General features: G+C 42.0%; 1 protein-coding gene across 5 annotated transcripts in view; it reads right to left on the bottom strand.

Annotated features, from left to right (window-relative positions):
* Window positions 1-21,561, bottom strand: part of KCTD1 (potassium channel tetramerization domain containing 1) — a 182,552-nt gene that overhangs the window by 38,837 nt on the left and 122,154 nt on the right. For all 5 annotated transcript variants that reach the window (XM_082355483.1, XM_082355482.1, XM_082355485.1 and 2 more), the window contains one exon: window positions 5,638-5,816. In XM_082355483.1, coding sequence (XP_082211609.1) covers window positions 5,638-5,816 — 179 coding nt within the window. The remainder of the gene's footprint in view (window positions 1-5,637; window positions 5,817-21,561) is intronic.

Below are 21,561 nucleotides of genomic sequence, written 5' to 3'. Positions count from 1 at the left end.
TCAACAGTAGGAGATTTTAAAGAGGCCATGTAATTTGGTACCAATATTACTTACTTATGACAAATTAGATACCTAGATTTTTTGTTACCAATGATGTTAGTGGGTACCTTGGATTTCTGAGTCAGATATAATCAGGTCTGTCCTTAAAATTTGGGGGGCTCAGGGCAAGAGTACAAGTGAGGTCCACCTCCCACATGTCTAGGTATTTACAACTTAGAAATCAGGGTAACAAATTGTTAAATATGTTCTATCTTCTTTGTATATCTATTTAAAAATATATATATATATTTGGTTTTACTTATTTGATGTAAAATTACTGCAGATCTGAACTGGGTGTTTTTCTTGGTGACTGCAATTCAAAATAGCAACCAGAATTGGAGACTTGTAGGCTCCCCTGAAAGGGAACAGTGTTTTTCACTGAGGTAGTGTGGATCAGCCTCTGTCTCATAAACACCTCCAAAGAACTGTTTGGCATCTCACATGAAATGTTGGTAAAGTCAGACCACACCACGGATGTATGCAGTACTTCAGTTAATTTGAAGCCTTTATGTCCAGTCCTGTTAGCAAAAAAACCACTCAATGGGCTTCCCTGGTGGCGCAGTGGTTAAGAGTCCACCTGCCAAGGCAGGGGACACGGGTTCAAGCCCTGGTCCGGGAAGATCCCACATGCCGTGGAGCAACTAAGCCCATGCGCCTCAACTACTGAGCCCATGTGCTGCAACTACTGAAGCCCGCTCGCCTAGGGTCCATGCTCCGCAGCAAGAGAAGCCACCTCAATGAGAAGCCCGCGCACCACAACGAAGAGTAGCCCCCACTCGCCGCAACTAGAGCAAGCCCGCGTGCAGCAACGAACACCCAATGCAGCCAAAAAAATAAGTGAAATAAATAAATTTATAAAAAAAAAAAAACCACCCAATAATGGAAGTGAATAACAACATAAGTAATTAACCTTGTTGTAAAATATAAAAGTCAACTTGCATATTGAATCCGTACTCAGGGTTTACAAGCCAAAAAAAAAAAAAAAAAATAGGGCATGTGGGTGCACAGACAGTGGAACCAGGTAACCTTGCTAATTAAAGAAATGAAGATCAAAATGTATTTTCTTTGGTGGAATGGCCATTATGATAGAGCATGGGAGATTCATTAAGTAAGAGGCCTGTGTTCACATGGAGGGACCATGCAAAGCCATATGGTTAAAATCAGGATCTCTTAGGAAAATCGCAGAGATTCCCGGTTCACTGGTCTGGGGCGTGGCCTCTCATGGCCTTTTGATGCTTTGCAGGTGCTTCTAATGTTTAGCTGTGTGGTCCAATGTACCACTTTCTGGGGACAATGTTCTAAAGGTAGTCTTTAGCCCAGAGGACAACAAATAGAAATAGAATAAAAAATCACCCACAATATTTCAAAATGGAGTTAAGGCCCTTTGCAGGACCTTTGAAATTATAGAAGGACACTACATCTTTTAGGATCACTTGTTAGAAACAACTTAGCACTTTTACACTACAAGTCTCCCCCTGAAATCCTAGAAAAGAAAACCGAGGAAAAAGCCCTTTTCCCCTCTGGGCTACACCAAGGAAAGTGTGGGTGAGAGAGGAACCAGGGTGCTCTAAGAGGGAGAGGGGGCAGGGAATGGTCCAGTAGGGTGAGACGTGTTCAAGACACCCAGGATCTAGAGAACTCGACTTGGAATTATTTGTAATTCTATGGTCAGGCGCAACCTAATGTCCTACAATTTATCCCCAAAAGGTTGATATATGTGAGAGATTTTGCCAGAAGTTGGAAGGAGCATCTGACATCTGCGGAAAAAGCATGAAGAACTATTTCTTCCCTATATCTTTGACTACTGAAAGTTGTGGACGGGTCCCATTAAACTGACTGCTGCTTTGAAATGAACATTTAATTTCTTTCCAAGCACCCCCTCCACCCCCTCCCAAATCCAAGAGGAAGCAAAGCAACACACAGTGGTCCATTCAACATCCACAGCATTGTCTTCCAACCAATGTCGTCTGCTTTAGGTGTAAGCAACAGAAACAGAAATTACTTGTAGGGCTTGTTCCCAAAAGTTTGGACACAGGCTTAAAAATATCTCCTAACAAAAAAGATGATCTTGGAATAGCTCGGCAGTTCCGAGACAGGTGCGGACATTAAAGATAAAGGACCAGAAGGTGCAGGCAAGGAGGCCCTTGAGCCTTTACGGATCCAGGCAAGTATTCAGAAGTGAGGCTGTTTCTGTGGTCTAGGAAATGAAGGAATGGTATATATTTGGAATTTGGAAGGCAGTTTGAAAAGAAACAATTGCTGGGTTTGGCAGAAGATTAAGTATAAAGGCAATACTACGTGTTGGGCACAGGGCCATGTCGTGCTTTCCATAATCACATTTAATCCTCCCAATAACCCTGGAAGAAGACGTATTTGTGTCTATTTTACAAGACAGAAGACAGGCAGTTAGAAATTGGACCTATCCATGGCCAAACAACTATTAAATGGGAGCGTCAGCATTCAAACCTGGGACTAATGAACCACATATTATTTTATTTTATTTTATTTTTATATTTATTTTTGGCTGTGTTGGGTCTTCGTTTCTGTGTGAGGGCTTTCTCTAGTTGCGGCAAGCGGGGGCCACTCTTCATCGCGGTGCACGGGCCTCTCACTATCGCGGCCTCTCTTGTTGCAGAGCACAGGCTCCAGATGTGCAGGCTCAGTAATAGTGGCTCACGGGCTTAGTTGCTCCGCGGCATGTGAGATCTTCCCAGACCAGGGCTCGAACCCGTGTCCCCTGAATTGGCAGGCAGATTCTCAACCACTGCGCCGCCAGGGAAGCCCCTACACATATTATTTTTGATGTTGCTCCCAGGACACTGGGAGCATAGAGGTGACAGTGAAGCATAGAGAAAGATCGAGAAAGAAAGATGAACAATTTTATCTTTTCTAATTAAGTTGGTGAAAGAGAAATTCAATTTATGATGCATGTAAGTATCAGGTTTGGGGAGGGGGAGGTTTAATGAGATTTTAAAAAAAATCTGTGCATATATATAGTTCCGTGCTGTCCAACAGCAATAAAGAGCGAGACACGTCTGTAATTTTGTGTTTTCTGGTAGCCACATTAAAAGAGTAAAAAGAAACAGGTGAAATTAATTTTAATATATTTTATTTAACTCTATTATTATTTATACGACTCAACATATTATCATAGTATCACTCCAACATGAAATCAATATCAAATTTTTGAGATATTTCACATTTGGGGGGCACTAAGTCTTTAGAATCCAGTGTATATTTTACACTTAAAGGACATTTCAGTTTGGACCAGCCACACATCAAGTGCTCAAAGCTGCACGTGGCTAGTGGTTCCCATATGAGACAGTACAGATACCGAGAGTGCTGGATCCGTACTGAGATCCATGAAACGTGATGCACGTCTCAGGGGGAAAATAACAAGGGACAAAAAGGGGACTCTTAGAAATACCCATGGAAAGTTGGCCTGAGGAAGGCTCTCCAAATGAGACACTATCAGAGGTCTTTAATACTGCCAAGCATCGAAACGATTGAAGTGGCAAATGATTTGAGAGAGAGGAACTGAATACACAGAGTCCCTCACTGTCTATCTTATACCACTGCCAATACACCAAGTGACACCAGTGAGCTTCACAAAAGACAAAACCCTGGTGGGCCTTAGTCAGGGGGAAGAGACCCACCCAGCTGCAATGAGCACAAGAAAACCTACCATTTACGTCACATGCAAATAGTGTAATGACTAACTTCCCTCCTGTATCACAGTCTAATAATCAGACTGAAGCAAAAGGCCACCAGATCAGACCAGTGCATTCTGCTATCGTCGAAACTTGCTTTTTGACTCATGTTTGTTTGGTGACTTGCCCCCTAGAATTAAGTGTTCATCTGAAGAGGCACAGTGATTTTCTATTGTCGATGTTGGTATTAGAAGGTTAGAAGGAATGGAAATAGACTTTTTTTAAAAAAAAGAACCTCCTTATATAATGATACTCTTAAGAAATATAACCATCATGTAACAGTTTTGTAGCATCCAATAACAATGCATTTAGGGAGGGTGGAGACTCAGTAATACTAACAACTGACTGATATGATCATTTCATTTTAAAATATACATTTTTTTTTAATTTTTATTTTTTTGGCCATGCTGCACAGCTTGCAGGATCTTAGTTCCCTGACCAGGGATAGAACCCATGCCCCCTGCAGTGGGAGCATGGAGCCCTAACCATTGGACCGCCAGGGAATTCCGAATATACAGGTGTTTTGGGTAACTGAATTTATAACATCTACTTTTTAAAAAACATTTCATGTCTATTGTAGAAATTAAATCTGGAAATTGAGAGGGAAAATATTTAATCTTTTCTCAACCTTCACATTCCTTCATAAAATATCAGATAGTGAAGTGAGACTAACAAAAACCAAAAAAGCAGTCTTTGTGCAGTTATGACAGTGATTTGTATGTCAGTGCTCTCTTCTTAGGCTGTAAGTTACCTGATACCTGTCATACTGTAGGAGGTTCTCAGAAATGCAATGAGTGCTTTTCTGAAGCCCAAGTGCTGTGTTTCCATTCCATTTGAGCAGAAACAAGCAGAGAAACACCCTTTCTCCTGACATTAGCCCACGTGAGCTCATGCCTCTTCCTCTACCCACCAGCAGAGTGGCCCGAAGATAAATTCCCTAATAGGATCTGCCTCAGCCCCCAGATCTAGGTGGAGCCAGGAGGGGTGTCCTGGGGCGCAAAGTAAATTGTTTCCTTGGAAACTCCTTTAGAAACGGTTGGGTGGCGGGACTTCCCTAGTGGCATAGCGGTTAAGACTCCACGTTCCCAGTGCAGGGGGCCCAGGTTCGATCCCTGGTCAGGGAACTAGATCCCACATGCGTGCCACCACTAAGAGTTCATATGCCGCAACTAACAGTTCATATGACGCAACTAAGGAGCCCACCTGCCTCAGCTAAGACCCAGCCCAACCAACCAAATAAATAAAATTTTAAAAAAAGAAAAAGAAATGGGTGAGTGGGGTGTGGGAGGGGAGTTTTCATCAGCGTGGTGTACATGCCCATTTATAAACCACTCTCCCCCTTCATACCCTTTTCCTATTTGCTTATCTGCCTTGAGCGTTCATAACTTCCACTGCCCTTCATTTTTTTTTCAGACAAGGCTATCTTTCTGGACTTCTGCCAACTGTTCTAAATATACTGCCCTACTGATAAGAGTCTCTCATTTTTTTTTTTCTCCAGTTCACAAGTTGGGCCAACTATAAAATTCTAAGACTTGATAAGAAAGTGTGTTTTAGAAGAAGAGGACAGAAGAAAGGTCAGGGGTAGAAATCATCATCCTTTGTTTACTACGCTGAGAAATGTGAAGCTCTCAGAGGAGTGAAATATCACAGAACTCCATTCTCAGTGACACTTTCACACGTACTTGGCTAAGCTCTGGATCAAACCCTGACTCGTAGGAGATTTACGGTCATGTCCCAGAGCCGCCTCCATAACAGGTGGCCCACATGACGCTTTCATGTCCTACCCCCGGCCCTGGCGAGGCTGCACTGCTAAGCTGGTCAAAGGAAAAACAGTTAGATCATCAAATACATGCACTTTGGAGCGTGACTTTGCGGCTTTTCGGATTACCTTGATTCGGGGTATTTGGTGAGGGTGGCCAGGCTGCTGGTGTACATGTGGCCGCCCACGTCGATGTGGACGGGTGCGTTGGATTTTGTGAGCTGTGCTGGAGTAGGAATGCCTTGGTTGTTCAGTGGAGATGCAGGAGATCTAGTGATCAGAGGTCTTGACATATTGGGCCGACTGTCCTATAGAGAGATAAGCAAGTTTAGACATGTCTTCTTTTGTGGAGAGAAAGGAAACCCATACATCCTACAGAAGAAGCCAGTGACTAGTGTTGATATTCGTTTGGCAATAAAATCTGGAAGATCAGCAAGCTCTCGCTTTTGTTGTAATGAATATCAAAAAGCCCCCCAAATCTGTAACAAAGAAAAGGAAAACTTCCCATGCTCAGAATCAAGGAGCTGAGCTAATGTTCATCTCACATCATCCCACACACTGTGATGGCTTATTTTACTAATGAATTCTCACATTTAACAACTGGTTAATGGCAATGTGGAGAACCTACTATTCATTCCAAATGAAAAGATAACACTTAAAACAGTCCACTCTAAATAAAATACATATGCTTTATCCTTCTCTTGGAAAACGTCCTTATTGCTGTGGGCTCGGGACAAATTCAGACCTTTGGCACTTGGGGTCTGCAGAATGTTTTCTTCAATTTCTATCTTCCAAATCAGGAAGAAGAGGACATGACTGGTCTAGCCACCAGCTCACATACTCAAAGCAACCTTGCAAATAGGCACCAGAGGGGCTTCCCTTCCCTGGTGGCGCAGTGGCTGAGAATCTGCCTGCCAATGCAGGGGACATGGGTTCGAGCCCTGGTCTGGGAAGATCCCACATGCCGCGGAGCAACTAAGCCCATGTGCCACAACTACTGAGCCTGCGCGTCTGGAGCCTGTGCTCCGCAACAAGAGAGGCCGCGATAGTGAGAGGCCCGCGCACTGCGATGAAGAGTGGCCCCCACTCGCCGCAACTAGAGAAAGCCCTCGCACAGAAACGAAGACCTGACACAGCCAAAAAATAAATAAATTAATTTTTAAAAAAGTGAAATTCTTTAAAAAAAAAAAAAAAAAAAAGGCACCAGAAGTTCTTCAGTCAACAGATGAAAAAAAAAAAAAATCAACCCACACTCTACCCATCTGGTTCCTGCCTCTCTCCCTATAAGACTACGGAGCTGGGGACACTTTGAAAAGAATGTCCCCTCCAGTGATTAAGCATGAGCTTGGGAGCCACGAGCAAGCCGCTCTTCTGCATGCTGGGCTCCTGGAAGAGATCAAGTTCCCAAGGCTGGGCTGAGGCAGATGTCCGTGTACAATGTGCTGCCCCACAGGCAAAGGTACCACGGGAGCAAACGGAGCATCACGTGACGGCAGCGAGAGCGTGCTAAAGAAACTGTACTCTTGAGAAAATAAAATATGACATCCTTTCCATGGATACAATATAAATATTTCAAACACTATTCAGACATGGTTGATTGCTTTTAAATTAGAGCCCAAACCACAGACAAGTCAAGTCAGGTCTCTGGCACTCAATGAAGGGGGTCAAATATTTAGAATCTACGATTGAGGAATAAGCTAAAATAGCACTTATGTCTGAATTCTGCGAGGCGAACGCCACAAGGATACTTGCAGATTTATAATTTAGCCAGAGATTGTTTGCAAACATGCAAACAATGTGTGGTAGCGCCAGTGATAAGGCATAACAAAGGGATTTTGAGAAATGCCTTTGATGGAGATTACAAACGGGAAGTCATCTAGTTTTTGTGCATAAAGCCCAGCATGATGAAATATAAATTTGCAAAACATTCTAGATTTTATGATCCGATACAGCTTTAGGAGTTACCTGGGGCACAACTGTTACACTAGTTAGCATTAACCACATGTCCAGGCAAGACTGGGAACGCACGTGCTTTCTGAAACTCCGCATCTACTGTGAACGGGGTGGTGATTGGGCCTTTACACAAAATGTTGACCATCTGTGTGGTGCTTTTCTCCAGGCTGAATTAAACAGAGCTCAGGAACAGTCATAGAAAAAAGAGCTAATGTTTTATTTCTTAAATTGGGTGGTGGGTTTGTGGATGTTCCCTGTGTTATTCTTTATACATTCCTGTATATTTTTAACAATGCAAAATAGATATTAAAAAACACAAGGGATGTTTGTAACACAGAGAGAAAAGTGAAAGAGGTACTGGATAGGGGAAAAAACTAAAAAACAAGGACACAGTTGGTAGGAAATATAGAACAGTTAAGGCTGGGAAATATTCAAAGTAGCATTTTAAAATTTGGGTGTCAGAAAATGCATGTTTCCTTTAAAAATACAATCATATAACCTCGACTTTTAAGAGCTACGCACTACCTGACTTCCTTTTAGAAAATGATTTCTTGGCTAAAGACACACACACACACACACACACACACACACACACACACACACACACACACATCCCCGTCTCGGTTACAATTCAGTCCATCGCAGCACCGCATCATCTGTAATAGTTTTTCAGTTGGACACATTCTATATCCTGCCTCTGGGTGCTCGGGCGAAAATGAACAGTTTTGCAGGGTTAATACTGTAGTTAGACTGTGACCTCACTCAGCACAGCTCTAATTCTGTGAGGTCTACGGAGAAGGAGGAAAAAGTGAAAGCATAACTGATCGGTTGAAGGATTCCAGATTTCTCAGAATATATACCATGTACGCTGAAAATCGTGTATGTATAGATATTGCTAAATTTAAAATTAAACCAGTGTTTTCTCAGTTGGGGGGTGAGGGGTAGTGGGGGGATTAACCCTTAAGGGCAAGGAGGGAGTTTCCTAATGGCTTGGCTCAGGCAGACTAGTAAGACTTTTTTTTTTAAATTGAAGGATAGTTGATTTACAATGTTGTGCTAGTTTCCGGTGTACAGCAAAGTGATTCAGTTATTTATATATATACACATACACACACACTTTTTCAGATTCTTTTCCCTTATAGGTTATTACAAACCATAAAGTATAGTTCCCTGTGCTATACAGTAGGTCCTTGTTGGTTCTAGTAAGACTTGACGTGTTATAATTGGTCCTTGGTGAGCCTTCCTACCTCTTCTCCGAGGCTCTCTCTTCCCATCCTGGGAGCTTTCTGTGTTCCATATTTGTCCCATTAGTTAGATCATTTCTAAGGCATTAACTGCTATTAGCTAATGGAGTTAAGGGTTTCCACTCAGTATTTTCTGCACTGATGCAGGCTGAAAGAATGCATAGGCTGGGGTGGGGGAGCATATTTGGGCCGGGTGGTCTTGGCGCTTGTAGGAGACCCTCGGATCTATTGCATCAACTCCGGATGCTTCAGTGACACAACTCTGGCCACCTCCTTCCCCTCACCAGTGACCGGAACTGACACCTTCTCTTTTTTATCTATAGATGCTGAGGTCCCGGATGGGATGCCTGAGCCTACAGGAGCCACTTCCCTACCAGCCTAAGGAGGAAGCCAATGCCCAGGATGGCTGATCTGGGTCCTCCCTGGCACTGCTGAGACACCCAATCAACCATCTCTGAGCCTCCAATCTCTCGATTTCCTGATACTTGGAAAAATAAGTTCATCTTTAAAGCTGGTCTGAGTTGGGATTTCTGCTACCGATCCTGATTCCTACCCTTCCTGGATACAGCCGCCTCCCCAAGAGGTCATGCGGCTCGGCGAGACTTGGCCTGTGAGGCCAAGAACAGCTGCCTGCTGCCAGATGCAGCAGAATTTTCTATCATATTATCACCATTCTTCAACTACACTTGCCCATTTTTAATTGCTCGCCCAGCACCATCTCAGTTTGTATATGTCTTTTAGCCTCTCACTTCTGATGAGACGGAAACCATGAACTTTAACCAGAGAGAGGGCAAGCGTCTTGGATGTGCCATCATCACTGCCGGAGAAACAGCTCAGAGCACCGAGGTGTATTCGGAAGGGTGGCCAGACAGAAATGTGTTTCTGATAATCCCCCTTCTGGAACTCCTCATCCAGGTGGTGGGCTGGGGGAAGGAACCCCACTGTAACATTAAGTTACTTGGCTATTGCCCCTTCCTTGTGCAGCCCACTGTTCCTTCCCTCCACAGTCCCAGGCAGTGTCCCCAGGGATGGACATACACCAGCGAACAGGACAGGCTGCTCCCTGTTCAGTGGGAGAGAGAAGCCAGGAAACAGGCAGGGAAGGCCAGCAGCTTACTGTGGCAGCTTAACTGCAGGGATACATAACCCGGTCTTGGGGGCTGGGAGGTGGGACGTGGAAGGCTCCCTGGAGACAGTCTAAGCTGAGATCTCATGGATGAGAAGTCAACTCACAGTGGGATGCAGGAAGGAGAGCACACGGTACATTCTAGAAATTAAAACTTCAGTACACTGTGAGAATTCTTCCACTTGTTTTCTTCCCAAGTATGGAGGGAAAGTGCAGGAAACAGAAGCTTGTAAGACGATGGTCTGAGGACCACAGAATTAAATGGTAACTTACAATGAAAACATAAGTAAACCCACCGTAACATCCTTATGAAGGGAAAAGGGGAAGAGGAAGAGGAGGGAAGCTCATAGCCAGTTTTCTAAACAGCGCTGTCCAACAGAACTTTCTGCAAGAACGGAAACAATGTTCCATATCTGCACCATTTAGTAGGGTGGCCACGAACCCCATGTGGCTATTTGAGCCCCTGAAGTGGCGCTAGGGCGACTGAGGAACTAAATTTGTAATTTTAATTTATTTTAATCAATTTAAATTTTAAGGTAGGTAGGCCAAGTGTGGCTCGTGGCTGTCATATGGGACAGCAGAGTAAACCTTGCTTGAATTTTTCTTAATCTCTGGACGCCCAAATCATGGTAAACTTGAACTTATCACTCAGGGAGAAGCAGGGACATTTTAAAGTGAGTACAAATGGTCTGTGACTGCCCCCCACCCAACACATGCATTTCCCTCTCCCCTTCTAACAGTATTTCTCCCTTTTTTTTACTGATTTTATGAAAATAAAAGAGATTAGTAACCACACAGTGGGGCTACTGCATACACATCTCTGGATCTCAGAGAGCCAGCGCTGAGACGTAAAAGCACATCCCGAACGACTCCCTTCCCCCGAGGTGACAGACAGCAAAAGGAATCTGTGATGACAAAGCTTAGAACACTGGCCACCTTTTCTGGGGGTCGGGGGGTAGCTGGCTAGGAGGGGATAAGAACAAGCCTTCTGGAGAGCTAGAAAAGTCCTGAATCTTAATCCGGGAGGTTAAACAGTTGTATACGTATGTATGCCTAAGATTTATTCATTTAACTCTTTTTTTTTTTGATGTGGACCATTTTTAAAGTCTTTATTGACTTTGTAACAATATTGCTTCTATTTTATGTTTTTGGTTTTTTGGCCAGGAGGCATGTGGGATCTTAGCTTCCTGACCAGGGATCGAACTCGTAACCCCTGCATTGGAAGGCGAAGTCTTAACCACTGGACCACCAGGGAAGTCCCCTATTCACTTGACTCTTACATTATACTTAAAAAGAAAATAAACCAAAAATAATCTCGGAAGAAACTCCTCCAATCAAAACACTTTCCTGTTCAGATACTCATTTAAATTTCTGTGAAATACAGTCTTCTTTTAAAAGCCAAAAAGACGTCTATTATTCCCTCTCGTAGGATTCACCAAATCTGACTCTAATACCCTGACATGAAACAGCACCTGAAATTCTATTTCTAATTCTTCTTTCCCTCATTTCTATCCTGTAGATATTTTCCAGGCATGTTGATCAGTTTATCTTTAAAATTTCCATTTCCCAGCTGCTTTCAGTCTGCGGCTTCCTTGTAGCTTAATCATCTATCTCACCTATCCAACAGAGCGGCAATGATTTTGGGGGAGGATAGTCCTTCAAGGGATTTGACTTCAGGCATCTTTCAAAAGAAGCTAATGAAAACTTTGCCTCCTAAATCTAACCTTGCTGTGTGCTGTTCAAACAGGAGCCCCAGGGGCACCGCCTAGAACAAATGAGCTAAAGTTTAAACTGAAAGTTTTAATGACTTTATTTGTTAAGAATGTATGCCCCTGTCTCATGTCACGTTTCACTATCTGGTAGGACTATATTACCTCTATCACTGGGAAAAGAAACAGGTTTCTTAGGGATACTTCCAGAAAAGCATGGCTACGGTAAAATATTTATCTATATTATTTGATATTATAATTCATAACATTCAGTAGAGCAGCGAAGGAATCCAACACAAATCATAACTTTTCCACATATTTCAGCCTGGGTTTAAAATACACGTCTTTATATCACACACACTCTCACACGCATACTCAAGTAGCTTCTAAATTATATGGAATGCATGGAGAATGGAGTGTTCTGATTGATTCTGTTTTCTGATAGTTGGCCAACCATTTAGGCCATGAGCCTGTAATCAAAGTGTCTTAGACCAGGATCCTGATTCCTAGGATGGAAATCTGTGGTTACCTTGGGAGGGTTAGTTTAGAGCTGACACAATCCTGTTGGACTCACAGTGAAGGTTTTTTAGAGAGAAACATCCCTTCACCGACCATAGTTACTCAAACGGGTAGTAAGACTCTCAACCATAAAGCCAACATATTTTGTAAGGGCCCTCATTGTTTCTTCATTCAAGTAGTATTGATTGGGCTCCTACTATGTGTCAAACTTTATGGTCTCTTCTGACTTTAAATAGCAGAATGACCCTGGAGAGAGAGAGAGAGAAAAAAAATCTTTTCTTATAATTTCATATAGGTTTAAAAAAAAAACAACCAAGCCCTAGCATTATTTCAAAAGACTGTTTCTGTCAATCTCTGAAGTCAGCAGAGAATTAGGCTGAGAAGTCTTCTGAACATCCAAATTTGATATCAAATCTTCCATTCACTTTATTCACAGGAACTCCCTTCAAACTCATAGAACCTGCTTACTCTTAATTCAGAGACGTATAACAAGTGTGGTCATTGGTTTTCTAGCCTATACAAGAATCATCCAAAATTAAGTCATCCCCAGATCAAACCCCAGACTAGCTTAGATTGGGAAGTACATAATATATTGAAGAAAATTTTCTGCCCAAATATGATAAAGAAAAACTTTTTTTAAAGGTAAGACAACTTTCGAAACTTTATATAGCTGGGAAAAAAATCACCTACACAGAACACCTCAAGTGTACGGGAGAAAGAGCCCTGGTTTTTGAAATCTGAAGACCTGGTTTGAGTTCAGGTTCAGCCTTTGTGTCATCTTGGAGAAGTTACCAAACCTATGCAACTCTAGTTTCCTCATCTATAAGACAGGATGAATCTTCCCACCCCACAGAGAGATAAAGCTGGCAGTGGGTGAGATGTTTGTGAAGGCATACAATACAGTGCATGGCATAGAGAAAGACAAAGGAAGTTTCTTTCCTTCTGCACGTGAAAAATGAAATTTAATACACCAGTACACACGATGTACAGAGAAGATGTCTATGGATCCAGTGAGAAGTATAGAGAAGTTTTAAAGCAGTTGAGGAGGTAAGACCCATGGGTGAGAAAGACAGCGTTTTACACTGATAAAGTACTACATAGTGGGATATAGATAAATAAAAACAAAATAGGACAGAGCATAACAACATGTGAGTTACGTGCTTTGGACAAAGCCTATAAAAGGAAGTAGAGAATGAGATCATCACAGTAGGTTCATAAATGAAATGGCACTTGAGCTGTATTAATATTTTTTTCAGATCAAATCTTAATTTCACAGATTAAAAAAAAAACGGAAATCAAAAATAGGAGACTTCAAAGTTGTTTCAAAATGACTAGCAACTGTGTTAAATTAATCTGCAATTACTTCCTAATCTGAAATAGCAAAATGTTACTCTTCTTGCCTTGGGCCAGGAGTAGGGGTTACTATTGTTTATCTATTTTAATGCACAATCTTTGCCAGATATGGAGTGAGTGCCCTCAATGTGCCTTTTTCCCCTCCAGTAATGAAATACATATCCAAGAAGTTCCTGTATTAGATTATCAAGCTGGGACCATGAAAAGAACAACTATTTGCCAAGATTTCTCTGCTTTTTTTTCCCAAAAGCAAAGTGAATTTGTAAAAAGAGAACACTTTGATAGAGTTTTGCTGTGTTTATTATAGCTGGATTAATTTTTAAATTAGATTTCTTGGATATTTTTAAATGTACTTAAAACATCACAGAGTATTTTAAAATAGACACTGTAGCTCAACTATGGATATTACTGGTTTTTAAAAATTAAAACATAGCATTAAAGCGAAAGCAGGCTCTGTCACAGTTCTATAGGGAAAGGCCATTTTTTTGCAAAAATATGTGTATGTACCATGAAAAAAATTGAAATTAAATGCACCAAAATATTAGTAGGGGGCAGGACTGGGTGATGATGTTACAGGCAAATTTTGTTTTTGTTTTTTTCTCTTGTGCTTTATGGTGTTGAACATTTATTACTTTCAAAATTAAAAAAAATATTATTTTAAAAAAGGAGAAAAACAGCACTATTTTGCTCAATCGAATCAATTAGTACATACTCTTGGCACACTGTTATATCTTACTTTCATAATCAGCATTTTTTGGACATTTTTAAATGAAGGACTGAATGAAGAAATACAGAAATGGAACAGAACTTAGGGGTAATGCTTTCTTTCCCTTTATTTTCTTGCCAGGGAGGAAATGTGCGGAACAGAAAATTAAATGGGCCTCAGGTCACAGTAAGCTCATATTTAGCTGACACAAGTCTATTTAGTTTGATCCTGAAAGAAAGGGGCAGGGGCCTATGATTTCTACACTCTTGGGAGCTATCTGGTCATCTGTCCCCTCCCCCAGGTCCTCTCCATTCCCAGATCTAAAACCCAGCAAGATGATAAAAGCTGCACACGCACACCTCCTGTGTTTCCAGAAGTCGGTTCTGCACCTGCTTTCTTGGAAGGAAGATGCAGATGGCAGCAAAGGTTGACGGTGAAACAGTACCTGACACTCAGAGAGGGCCTAGTCTGAAACCAGAAACCCCTGCACAATGTTAAGTATTATCACCATTTCACAGAGAAGGAAGTTGGCTCTGAGGTCAAGTGGCTTAGCCTATAATTACCTAGTAATGAAGTTACTGTGATATTTTACACGCTAGCCATTGTGTACCAGGATAAGTTTGCCACTCTCTACTACAAGGCGATCCATGCCCTGGTTTTCACAAGAGAAGGGAGAGATCTGTGTTGCCCCATCCACATTCTTCCACTCGGTCTGTTTTGGGATGAAGACAACTGGCTGGAGAGTTTGAAGGATGGATGGTAGTGGTCAGGCACAAGGCAGGAGCCAGCTGGTCTAGGAAGCAGACACCTTCCCCCCAGCCCCTGACTCTGTTTCCCCGGCACAGAGAATTGGCATTTCATTGATTGCTCTAACTGCTCGTCCTAGATGTTACCTACAGGACACATCTGCCTCTAAATAAACAATAAGCTTGACTTACTGTTTTCTTCGATGTGGCCATAAAAATTCCTTGTCCGGTAGAGTGTCAAAAGCTAAATGGGTGCCTTCTAACCTTAACTGAGTCCTTAGAAATCTCCTCTTAAGATGCCTATTTGCTTGACCTTTATGAGAAACACTTTTCTTTTTTTTTTTGGCCGTGCCTCATGGCATGCAGAACTTCCTTGACCAGGGATGGAGCCCGTGCCCTCTGCGTTAAAAGCGCGGAGTCTTAACCATTGGACCACCAGGGAAGCCCTGCTCGACCTTTATGCATTAAAAAATAAAAAAGATACACAAATTTGTAAGTATGCTGACTTACTCTCATTTACATACTAGGTGTGTTCAAAAAGTTCATTTGCTCACTTGTTCATTCGCTGAGAAAATGTTGGCTCACTAATCTGTTTGGTGCCGGGCTAGGGTACTGTGGAAGTGAACAATTCAGGGAGTAAGAGTCTGATTTAGGAATAAACCATATACACAAGGAATTCCTGATGACAAGAGAGACCCATGTAAAAAAAAAAAAAAAAATCAAATTATATTTTAAATGTCCTGAGAACTACTTAAGCAAATCATTCGGAGGGCAAACACTACTTTGGTACAGTAAGGAATGAATCACTCTCGGTTTTATGAGTCCAGAGTACATTATTTTTAAATAAGACATACCTGTATTTAGTAATTCCACATTACAAGGATCATACTCCTAATTTTCGACCCAATTATCTTTTAAAAAGGAAACCAGTTGCAGTGTTTCTAACAGTGTTGACATCGACTGAAGTTTCTAAACTCAGATATGTTTTCCTGAGGATGTGACAGAGTGGAGGCCCAAGTTTTAGTCTGAGCTGTGTTACTGATGAGTTATGTGGCCTTGGCAAATTATTTCATTTCTCACTTCAGTTTTCCCATTTGTAATAGATGCAATTGAACCAGCTGGTCTATAGTGCTTTTTTCAATCCTGATTTTTTAAAAATAATTCTATGATTTTTAAAAATATAAACCATAGAGATTCAAATGTTTTAAGAAAGTTAGCATTTTAGGAGGTCAGAATTGGAATTCAAAATTCTTTTGAAAGAAAGAAGAACTGGTCATGAAATGAAAGGCATTCCAAAACTATGAGGGCAAAAATAAAAAGAAGAAGAAGAAGCCAACACAGAGAGATTTCTTAACAATCATAGCATTTTCTCTAGCTGATTAGGAAGATTACATTTTAATCACTACTGCTTTTTATTTGCCTTCACTGACAGGAGGAAATGACCAATAAAATATGGTGCTTAATGAGCAGAATGCCTACTTCAGAGATATTCTTTCCTTGGTGCAATATTTTACTGCAGTATTGTTTATATATTTATAAACAATACTGTTCTAAAATACTAGAGTGGTCTGAAAGCAGCTTATCTGAGATTCCCTTATAGAATAGAAAACAGTTATTTGAGTGATAGAAAACAAATGCTTTTTAATAAAGTAAGAATCTCTTATAAGCAGAATCAGTGTCATCTTTTCAAAAAGACGTATTGAGTCATAAAAAAAAATCGGGGCAATTGAGAGTAACAGTCTCAATGTTTCCACACTAGAACCAATGGGTGGCGTGTCATGTTGACAGGCATGCCAGAGGGCGAGTGGCTTGCCAAAAATGCTTCTCCCGGGTGACATCTCGTGCCAGGTGGAATATCTGTCCTCAGAAGATGGAGACGGATTCTGGCTGTTTGGGTCATCCTGACTCTGAGTTCCATGAGTCCCATCTGAGCTGCCAGTGGGAACTGGTGTGAAGTAAGAGTGGAGGTGACTCTGTGGATTGCTCTGGCTCTGCCCCTGATGACGTGGTTGAAGCCGGATCTGGCAGCAGCCAGCGGTGGCCAGTGACCCTGGGAGGCGCAGCAGTGCCTACAGGTGAACTGCTGGTCCTGGGATGAGAGTTGTTTCTTGGGAAATTTTAGAGGGGACATTGATTGATGAAACCTCCTGCTTAGGAGCACATGGATGAGGAGATAGCACCGAAAGCACGGATTCAGAAGAAAGTGAATGAGCAGTAAAGGCAGCAGCAAGGCGGCCACCCTCCTCCGGATTTTATTGCAACAAGCTATTGCTTACAGTTTTCACGCGATAAAGAAGGAGACGTCTGTGTTCTTGGAGAAGTATCTTAAAATAAATACCAATAAGAGTAAAAAAAACAAACTAACTTTTTAAAGATCAACCTGATTGGCAAGAAAAGTATGGTACAAAAATGGAAATGCATTAGAAAAAAAAATCATACCTGGAATTAACATAGTGCCTTATGCCTAAGAAGCAGTTAACTTATGAGATCCCAGAACTCCAAAGACCTTATGAACAATCACAACCCACAAGCCTTCCAAAAGGTCCAGAGAGGAAGGAAGGAAGGCCGATACTGTCTTTTGCAAAGAAGAGAAACTGAAGCAGGAATATTCAGATGGCCCAATCGTTGCCCGAGGTCATAAAGAGTTAGTTGATTAAAAAGTCAGAAGCAAAATATTCCGGGATCTAAGCTTGCATTTTCCCCTCTCAAATGTGCTGCCTCGGTCTGGGGCAATCTGGTAGCGCCTGACCCACTAGCACTTGGGTCAGACTCAGGTGGTCGGGAAATGAGGAGATGAAACAAGTCCGAATCACCCCACTCTCCAAACACACACACTTTTCTTCCTGTCTCTCTGGCATTTCCCTTTTCATCGATTTCTCTTCCCGTCTCCCTCCCACATCACTGGCCTTTTCTCCCTTCCTGCCCCTCTTCCATCCTTTCTTGCCCTCTGGTTTGCCTGCAAGCAGCAGACAGCACTGCACTGGAGCATTTCCACTTAAGGAAGTGCAACGTGCAGCAGAACGCCTTTGGTAGTCTTAAAAGCCCCGGCTCAATTTTGTATATTAGATGGTTATTTAACCACAAGACACTATATAATGCCACAGCGACGGAGGGGGTGGCGGAGTGAGGAGGTGCGTAACGAAATGTCGTCTAAGGGGAAAAGCGGTTGCCATTAGGGCAGCAGGAAAAGAACAGAAAATAGCCCAAGAGCAGAGGCCAAGAAGAAATGAGGAGACAAGGATGGAGGAGGGGCAGGAAGGGAGAAAAGGCCAGTGATGTGGGAGGGAGACGGGAAGAGAAATTGATGAAAAGGGAAATGCTGGAGAGACAGGAAGAAAGAGACAGGAAGAAAAGTGTGTGTGTTTGGAGAGTGGGGTGAATCGGACGAGTTTCATCTCCTCATTTCCCAACCACCTATCCACTTTTCTATTCAGGAGGTCAGTTTCTAACGCCCAGCTGCTGGACCACAGGTCCTCTTGTTTATTCCACAGTAGATCTTACTTAATCCCTCTAAGTGGGGAGCAGCGAGAGAGGTTTGCGGGGAGGGTTTGAAGCGTTCTCTAGGTCCTACAGTTTGCATTGGTCTCCTTCATAATCAGTCTGAATGATCCCACTATGTATTGCTTCCTTCTGAAGATTGTGGAGATGAAGCCTAATTTTTAGAGAATCAAGTAGATAGATCCTTGACCCTGATGGAAAGCTGGCCCCATATATGAGCTTGCAGATCAACGGCTCCAGCCCGCAGGATGGAAGATCACAGGCATCAAATGAAAGCTTACAGCCACAATCAGAGTGAAATGAGGCGGGTAAGCCCTGCCCAGTTACTTTTCCTACCAACTCCCCGCAGTACTTAATGAAACACTTTTTTATCTTTGCACACAGTAGAAAATGAATAAACAGTACTGATGATGATAAAGCAAGTCTATAAGGCTCCATCACTGAGAGCTCTGCTCGCCTTCCAGTAAATGACCTCAGTGATTTCTCCCTTTGGGCCGTGGCCCCAAACACTTTTGTATTTGTTATTTACCCATCCCATCCATCAAAAAAAAAAAAAAAGAAAAGACAAAACCCACCATCCCATGGTGTTAATAGGCATAAATGTCAATTAAGGAAAAATTAAACACTAATGAGGCGATAGGGATTTTGTGGAAATAAAGTAAACGCATACTTCCCAAGACAGAAGCTCGATGCTGCCATACAGCGCAATAAAAACACGGGCGCTGGGAGGAACCTCGGGGGTTAGCAGTCCACATTCGGAGAAGCAGGGCATGAGGAGTCTTGGTATTGCTGAGGTTTACATAAAATGACAAGGTGGCCAGCTCTGTGGAGCTGATTCTGGGTTCCTGCAGCTCCGACGTACAGACTCAGGGTCGGTGGGGTAAGGCTGGACAAGAGTAGAGAGTCAAACGCCACCAAGTCCCAGTCCGGGGTGAAGCGTTTCACAAATGAGATGTACTCAAAGTCACCCCTGGAAATCAACCAGGCTGCAGGTTCCGCGGGGACCGGAACAGTGTTTTGTTGACAGTCTCCAGCACACAGCCTGGCATTTACCAGGCACTAACCACCATTTGATGAATAATTTAATACTGAATTCCAGGAGGGGCTGGGAAAGATGGGAGCACCATGGCTGCGCTAATCATGGAAGGGACTGGAAACCACTTTTGTACAGAGAATAGAAGCAGAAGGGGAAACAGAAAATGAACCTGGGGCTGGAACAGGCAGAACGCTTCAAGCAACACAATAGAGCAACATAGAGCCGCACATTATTTAAACACAGACACTATGAGAAATGTTACGAATAACTTAGGTGAACGTTTATTCGGTAATAGAATAACATTTGCAAATGAAGTAAAATATTTTACGGTATAATCTTATGAATTGACAGCTATTCTTTCTAAATTCTATTTAGAAAAATATTACTAACACATCAGCAATGGTGCACAGAGGCAGAATGGAATGGAGGGCTCCAGGGCCAGAGCGCTGGGCTTCCATCCTAGTTCCATCACGTGCCTACTGTGCAATTTAACCACTCTCTGCCTCAGTTTCCCCATCTTTAACAAGGGAATAATAATGCTTTTTGTGATTATTGTGAAAAATCAATAATTCATGTATAAGAGTAGACAGTTATGAAAAGCACTTACCTAGTGCCTGAAATATAACCTTTAACAAAAGTAAGCTATTTTTTTTTTCTTTTTGTGGCAGCACGTCGCAGCTTGTGGGATCTTAGTTCCCTGACCAGGGTTCAAACCAGTGTCCCCTGCAGGGGAAGCGTGGAGTCCTAATCACTGGACCTCCAGGGAAATCCACAAGTAAGCTATTATTTTTAATGATGGTTTTAAAGATTTTACAAATGATGTTATTTCTAAAGGATTTAATGATTATTTTAAGAGATACTTACAAAATACCTGTTTACACATATGTCGCTCATACAACCTTTCTCATTCCCTCTGTTTAGTGGTTCTGAACTTGCTGTGAGGTCCCAGCTTACATTATACTGCATAGTATGCAGTACTATCCAAATACCCAGAAACTTAAACTTTACAAGTATTATCTTTTCTGCTAAGAAAAGAGAATATACTCTAACTGATACACATAGTGTATATTGATGAACTTCTGATATTATTAACTGCCAAGAACAGTAAGCAGTAAATTCATTTTTTTCCTGCTTTTAGTTTATTTTTCATTACTTTATTACTTTTATTACTTTATTCTCAAATCTGTTGAAGTACAACTTCTAGCTCAACGAAGACACTTGGTTAATGAAAACTTGCCCGACTTTCACAATTATGTTATTTAAATCCCACAAGATTGGGGCTTCCCTGGTGGCGCGGTGGTTGAGAGTCTGCCTGCCAATGCAGGCGACATGGGTTTGAGCCCTGGTCTGGGAAGATGCCACATGCCGCGGAGCAACTAGGCCCGTGAGCCGCAACTACTGAGCCTGCGCGTCTGGAGCCTGTGCTCCGCAACAGGAGAGGCCGCGATAGTGAGAGGCCCGCGCACCGCGATGAAGAGTGGCCCCCACTTACCGCAACTAGAGAAAGCCCTCGCACAGAAACGAAGACCCAACACAGCCAAAAATAAATAAATAAATAAAAATAAAATTAAAAAAATAAATAAATAAAAAATAAATCCCACAAGATTGCTTTTCACATGTCTTCAGAAACTCCTCACTCTGATGAGGGGCTTAGTTAGCCCACCTAAAGAATTCCCATGTGAATTAAGTGCCCTCAAACATAGATAACATGCCTCCTTCTGCAGCTTGTATGTATGACAAATAAGCAAAAGATGAGAGTCTGGTATGAGAGTGATGCTAAAATAGTAATTACTTGTTTGTAAGTCAGTCCAGTATTGTACGGGAAAGTGTTATGTTGAAACAAATAAATATTCTAAATCTTCACATTTAAAGACGTGCTGGCCTTCTAATGGAAATCCCAAACTAAAAGGTAATCAAAGGAAGTTAGTAATAATGGGGAAGATGATCTCAGTATTAATATTCACTCAACCATTTATATAAAATAAGACTCAAAATAAATTTCATCAGTGGAATTATTTTATCTGCTTATAATGTACTTGATATATCCTGTTGCATGTAGTTGGACTACGGAAATTAAAATGTTAAATTAAGCAGTGATTACCACGTCTCTCTCTAAAGCTATATTCGGTTGCACTAATAAATTTAGTTGGATGATAAAAAAGG

Source organism: Balaenoptera borealis, assembly GCF_965194805.1.
Source record: "Balaenoptera borealis genome assembly, chromosome: 14".
NCBI classification, from domain to species: Eukaryota; Metazoa; Chordata; class Mammalia; order Artiodactyla; family Balaenopteridae; genus Balaenoptera; species Balaenoptera borealis.
The sequence above is the reverse complement of the archived record's forward strand: the minus strand, read 5'-3'. Positions and strand labels throughout refer to the sequence as shown.